This window comes from Seriola lalandi, unplaced genomic scaffold (genome assembly GCF_002814215.2).
Source record: "Seriola lalandi dorsalis isolate HSWRI2012SDOR001 ecotype SW California unplaced genomic scaffold, Sedor1 jcf7180002054469, whole genome shotgun sequence".
In the NCBI taxonomy this organism is placed as follows: domain Eukaryota; kingdom Metazoa; phylum Chordata; class Actinopteri; order Carangiformes; family Carangidae; genus Seriola; species Seriola lalandi.
In genome coordinates, this window is record NW_019525022.1 from 1053016 (window position 1) to 1060031 (window position 7016).

The window sequence follows — 7016 nt, forward strand, 5'->3', positions numbered from 1 at the left end:
AAAGATACATACACAGTGTCTGCGCTCTGCACTATCCAGAAAAGCAACATCAGCCGAGAGAGAATACACAAACACAACAAAACACACACACACACACACACACTTTAAGCCTGAAACAAACAAAAAAAAAAAAGATGCTTCCGACCTCTGTCAGTTTCTCTGTTTATTTTGGTAACATAAATTTACCATAAAATATCAGACCATAACCAAGCAGACCGGATGCCACCTATACTGGGAATTAATTGGACTGCAGGACAGAACAAAGACAGATGATGTCCCTCTGCAAACAGAGCTGTAGGTGTCAGACTGTGACGGCTGGTAACGGGGGGAGTGATAAGATAATGGAAAAATAATTGCCAACTTGTTTTTAGGGAAGGCAGTGTTGGCCCACTACTTTCCATATTTCCATTAAATGTGGCACAGATACCCAGGGTCCCCAGAGGATAATCCTAATGAATCTGGTGCCTCCCTGGCTGTTCTACTACAACCACCGTGACACTGATTCACAAAGAAAGGCCGACTACTGGATGGGTTGCCATGGAATCCGGTACATGGTGGACAGCATTGGTGATCCTCTGACTTTTGATATGGTGCCAACATCAGGTCAGAATTTCAGTTACCTGCTAAACTAATGACATCAGCCACAAATGTTTAGTGCTTATAAGTAAATGTTAACATGATAAACGAAGATGGTGAACAAAGTAAAGATTATACCTGCCTAACATTTGACTCATAACATTATCAGTGTGAGCATGCTAGCATGCTGATTTTAGCATTTAGTTCAAAGTCCTGCTGCACAGCTTCACAGAGTTTTGTTACAAACCCCTTCATCTTGTTACACTGAGTTCACCACGACTGCTACAATCAAAAACAAACACACAGCTGCCCGTGTGGCTGTAGACCAGAGGTCATGAATAGGCGCACCATTGTCCGGATTCGCACCCAGTCGCCATCCTATCCAGACCCGGACGAGTAACCCATACATTATTGAGAATTATAATATTGAGAGGTAACCTACCTCATATCCCTTCTCAAATCAGAGCTAACAGCAATGTGACAGTACAATAACAGCTCAACAAGTCAGAGGATAAATTACAGGCTAAACTCTGCTGGACACAAATATGACAAGATGTATTACTGTAAAGAAAACTAAACACATACTCTACACAATTACCTTATTACTGAATATATCTTGGGCTTCTACTTTTGATTGAAGTATGACATCACACAGTCTCACTGTTATATATTCATTTGTGTTCTTCTGGGCCTAAAATGTTTATCATTATTATTTTGCTCACTTTTTTGGAACCTAACCAGTCCCGCACAGTTCCTCAACAAACACTAGAAATGAATGAGAAAGCCTTCCTCCTCTACTCATCCTCCTTCTTTACTCCCTCCTCCTCTTCCTCTCTGAAAACAACAGCTCTATCCTCCCTCCTCTTTCCACTCATGTACATCAACAGCAAGCAAATGAGGTTTAAATGGGAGAAAACACAGCAGGAAGCCACAATTATTATTGTCACATGTAGAATATTGCATATTATTCCAGGGCACAAAAAGCAAAGCACACACAGACACACTATCCCAGTGTGTCTGTGTGTGTGAGAGACTGTGTGTATCCTTTATTACCTACCTACAGTATGACAGTCACACTCTGCTCTTCGCACAGTAAACCAGTGGTCTGCCTCAGGGCAAAAGCACAGGGCTGCCTTCCCATCAAACACACACACACACACACACACACACACACACACACACACACACTGCAGTCCACAAGCTGCTGAAACATGCTGACAGTCAGCAGTTGACAGTCAGGGAGTGCAGCAAACAACATGGGAGTACATGAGAGAGAGAGCAGCAGTAACTAGTAACTGGTAACGTTAACACAGCAATGGCTCAACTTATATTACAGTTCAAGAACAATCTTTAGGCTTTTTTAGGTAGAATACACCATGTATGGATGTCACAAAGAATCCTGAAAGATCTCAGATAAGGACCCCGCATTTAACACATGGAGGTGTCAATCAATTAAGGACAGTTTGACCACTACAGGCCAAACTAGCATGAAATTTGATGTAGATATTCATGGTTCACAGAGGATGAACCTTAAGGTTTGGTGACATCTTATCTCTTCTGTTTTCCAACTATAAGTCCAAAGTTTCCCTTTGTACACTTGAAATATTTGACGCTCATGGATGGTTTCAATCTGTCCATTAGATATGAATATTTCTTAGTCATTCTCCCAGAGGATGTAAAATGGGTTGTGCTGGGAGTTGGAAGCATTGTGACTACTGACTTGCAAAAAGTTCATGCACTTTATTCAACAGCAGCATTTCTGTGGAACTTCTGAAACCCGGACAGAGCAGTGCTATATAAAACTGGATGGTCCATCACAGCTAATATGAATCCTCTATTTTTGGACTTTTTGGTTCTTCAGTATCTCAAAGGTCAGCACTGTCAAGATGGTTTGCAATTGGTCAGCGGACTGAATTCGTATGTCTAAGTTCACCAAGGTTGAAGACTCCATCAGTGAATCCACTTACTGCAGCGATTCCTTTGCAAACTGTCCAATTTGCACACAACATATTGTATACTCTAATAGAAGGACAGCATTTAATTGGGTGAGCACAGTCATGCTCCCAAGAGCTCAAACCCATCAATTTTAATGACCACGCATCCTTTCCTCTACCAAGCCATTTGAATGAGTGGGTATTTCATGTCATGTAATTAAAGAAGTCGTTTAACTTCCAGGAAAAAAATCCAGGAATATAATCAGTTTATTTTGGATTTCTTTAATAGATGAAAATTTGATAGAAAATAATTATACAAAGAATCAATAACTGATCTGTATGAATACGTATATGCCACCAGGATGCCCCACAGCTTTGATGAAACTTTCAAACATTTAGTTTATATGAGCTTTAATTAAACATGATTATAAGTGAGTGATAGAGATGAAATCACTGACTATGATCCATTAATGAGTTTAAAATTAAGTGCAATTTTAGCATTTTGTAGTTTATTGAAACTTCCTCATTTTGTCAATTATTTGTGATATTTTTGCATCTCAATACACTTTGTAGCTGCAGTTTCATTCTGCTCATATATTTTGTATTGAACAAAATGTGATGTAATGGTCACAAATCTTAGAAAAATGTGCAGATGTCTAGGTTTTAAAAAGAGTAAAAAAGAGGATATTAATCTTTAATCATCACTGACTGAGGGCTGGTACTTAGTTGAGCCTTCTAGAGCTAACTAGACTAACTAGAGTCTAACATCTTTCCAAAGAGATCCAAAGGGCTCTTACACCACCTCAATTTAGTCCTTACACCAGGTTTCTACACAGGTGCTTAACCTGGTTTAATGGGATCTTGTGTATCCATGAGCACATAAAACTAGGGGTCTCACTGTAATTGGGAGACCTAGAGAGGGATGAAGAGTGAAAGCAGAGCTGATTTACTCACTGTCTTCTCCAGGGCAGGGCAGACCAGGCCGCTCTGGGATACTGGGGAAAACTGCAAAAGACAGACAGTAAAAGGAAACTGATCATTAAAATCTGTTGTTTTTCTTCACCTGTCACCAAGCAGAGGCGTGAGAGAAAAATGCACGGACTGTGAAAATGAAAACATTAAGGGTCTTATGAAAATGTTGTGTCACAAGAATAAAATTGAACAACAGAAATTAACTGACATAAAAAAGTTTTAAGATGCAGGAACACAATGTTGATGTCTGTGACTAGTAGACAGGTTTTTCCAGATATGCACTCCAGATGATGAACACCTTGAATTATACATGAATACAAAGTCGCACAAACTCTTTAACTTAATATCCTCAACATAAAGTCAAGTTATCTCCAGTCAAAAGCCAAAATAAACAGTTAAATAAATTTTGTGGAGTGTCTTGTCTTTCCTTAATTGTTAAGGTGTTTACGAAGGTACTGTAGGTACCTTTCCTGTGGTGTTTAAGTCCCCTTAAGATTTCCATTGTGATTCTTCTGTTGATAATTATAAAATGAAGAGCCACCTCACCATGCAGCGGCAGTCCAGACTTCTTGGTCCGATTGTAAATACGAAATGCTTCCTCCAGCTCCATCTGAGACGAGATGGTACAAGGGTCCCCTTCACACATTCAAACACAAACACATTTTCATCAATATCACCACTGCAACTATAAGTCTATAAAGCGCTTAGTTGTTCAATTGAAAATTTGATGCTTTTAATTGTGTTAAGATTACTTAATTGGATCTCTCTCTCTCTCTCTCTCTCTCTCTCTCTCATACTACTGCATGTCATTGGTCATGGAAGCAAATTTGTGAGTGTGGACAGCTGGATATGAGGACTTGAAGTCATTCCAGTGTGCAGTGTGATGTGGCAGTGATGCTTTACACTGGCCAGGAGCGCAGAAAATGGGCGTTGGGCCAGAGTTTAGCAGTAGCACATAAAGGGCACAGAAGATGCCTTCAGGACGAGACAGAGCACGCAGACTGATGTACAGAGTTTGAGTGTGAGGCACACCCACCTTCATCATCGATCCACTTGAGCGTGATGGGCTGCTGCTTGGCAACGCTGCACATCATTCTCACCTCCTCACACAACTCCACAAAGGTTACCGTGGCAGCCAAGTCTGTGATCAACATGTCCCTGAATGCACACACACAGAAAATGTCAAGATTGAGTCACTTTGTCTAAGTGAAGCAGAGATCAAGAGATCCCTCAGGGGGTTCAAGGAGTCAACAACAAAATGGGAAACTCTTCACCATTCACCATTATTGAATTCAAAATACATTTTTCCTGTGCTCTGATACTGCAGGTTACAGACAAGGAGGCTCACTCCTCAGTTATCGGTTGGTTAGTTCAGCTGTTATTTGACAATGTATTCACAGAGTATTCGGATGCGCAGACAGGTTTGATAGAGAAAAGGATAGAGGAAACTGTTAGCTGGGTTTGTAGCACAGTTAATGGCATTTTGACTGGAGGACACTCGGCACTGTCTGTTGTGCAGCATTTACTGTTGGCTCCAGTCAGTCTCAGCTGCTTACCAGCTTGCGCTGAAGTTAACTGGAGCGTTCAGAATAGATTATGCAGGTGTTGAATGGTGCCATCCAGGCTTGGACAAATGGACAAAATTATAAGTGGTACTACTTATAATGGTGTACCATCTGATGATGAAGAGAGAGACAGTGGTACAGCTGGGCAATTAACCAAAAAAGTATCAAAATCTGCATTTAGAACCTCTCAACAATTTAATCTCGCTCATGTCGGTTTATTCAGTTAATACTTTCCACAATGCATGCGTCCATGAACTGTCCCCTCAAAAAAATACTGCCTCATGTTCAGATACCTGCCTCCACCCAATCCCCGTTCAATTTGTCCATTTAGTCCGCATTCACTCAGAGCAAAGTCTATAATATGAACGACACAAGCGCAAACACTGAGCCTCATGCTACATCCAAACAAATACATTTTAGTTTTAAAATGTATCCATTTTGAAAGAGTTATGTTTACACATGCCGTTGTTAATGGTAAAACAGCTAGCAAGCTAACTAAAGCTGGCGATGGCAGTCCTTGTTCTGCTCTTGGTGAAGCGCCACATGCACCATTTCTCCACCTCAGCAGAACAAGAACCAACTTTAGTCCAAGATGGTGGAGTTGTGCAGAGTAGCAGCGAGCAGACTAATGTCCAAAAGAAGTGTCAATGCGGCTGAAAGATTTGAATCACAACTTCCAGTCAGGACTTTCACAATAAAATCAGGGCGCAAACAAGATTCAGATCATGATTCAGATTGTGGACTGTGATTCTACCCAAAAAGATTGTCATATGATCTTTTGGCCAGATCGCCCACCCCAAATATAAATAGTAGCAATAGTAAAAAGTAGTAACAAGTACAGTAGCAGTACAGGTTATAGTGGTAGTAGTTGTAACACTAGAAAGATCTGAATAGCTACAGTACTGCAATAACCTCTCCACAAAATGTACACATTCCACAATATTTTGTTCCCACTTTCTGTTCAGCTGCTTAAAGGGTAGATCCAGCATATGATGGCTAAGACAGGGTATCGGTAAAAAAAAATGTCATTACTTGTTCTGATAGAATATCTGAGTTTCAGTACTGATAACAAATCAATACTTTTGAATATTGATGCAAACTCTAGGGACCTGGCAGTTTTTTATACTCAGTGCTATGGACACATTCTGATTGGTACCAATTGGAACTGATGTTCAATATCCTGCCCTGCTCAAGACAGACTAGAGGTTTGTCCTCATCAACCAAGTGAAGGACGAGTTTAGGAGCCACTGTGCTCTGGTTGTTACAATAAATGACAAATCATACAAAATCACCAGGAAGACAAAGTTTACCCAAACAAGTGAGAAGGCTTTATTATTTATCTATTTAATATCATAAACAAAGACTTTGTATTAATAAGGTGTAAACTGAGCAGCAGGGACAGACTCTGGTTTAAATCAGTGGCCATGAATGATTTCTTTGACCTGAAACTGAAAAAACAGAGTGGCTGAATTTCATATCAGAGCTGGCCTTCAAGTACCCTTATCAGTGTAGAGAAGTTGCGTGCATGTTCAGTTTCAACATCAACCCTCACTGCTCTGCTGCTGGCTGAATACGATACTGTGGGCCTTGTATTCACATACAACAGTGCAGCCACTCTCAGCTTATAATGGAGACAGGAGCCAAACACACCGATAGATACGTGTGTGTTTTATGCCGTAAACAAATATCATCACCTAAAACCTTTAAAAAGGAATAGGAGCTACAGTGACTGAATCCATGTGCATGTGTCTGACAGGTTTCTGGGTGTGTGTGGCCAAGTGTTTATGGCAAGTGTTTGTTGGACTCTGACAAGGTGGAGCAGAGACAGCTTGCTTCCCAGCAGGCATTGCTCCACACAGTCAACACCCACACAAGTCAATGTGGAATGACACACACACACGCACACACACACACACACACACACACACACACACACACACACACACACATAGAGAGAGAGAGAAAGAAG

The 7016-nt window shown here is 40.7% G+C and overlaps 2 protein-coding genes across 3 annotated transcripts in view; both read right to left on the reverse strand.

Annotated features, from left to right (window-relative positions):
* prkcz (protein kinase C, zeta) overlaps positions 1 to 7016 on the reverse strand; it is a 105462-nt gene that overhangs the window by 93361 nt on the left and 5085 nt on the right. The window contains exons 2-4 of the mRNA XM_023411509.2: positions 4519 to 4640; positions 4029 to 4118; positions 3465 to 3515 (exon numbers count right to left, since the gene is read on the reverse strand). Of these exons, the coding sequence (XP_023267277.1) occupies positions 3465 to 3515; positions 4029 to 4118; positions 4519 to 4640 (263 nt within the window). The remainder of the gene's footprint in view (positions 1 to 3464; positions 3516 to 4028; positions 4119 to 4518; positions 4641 to 7016) is intronic.
* The window catches only part of LOC111658865 (tumor necrosis factor receptor superfamily member 14-like), a 54508-nt gene that overhangs the window by 583 nt on the left and 46909 nt on the right, over positions 1 to 7016 (reverse strand). The gene's annotated exons all lie outside the window — the stretch shown is intronic.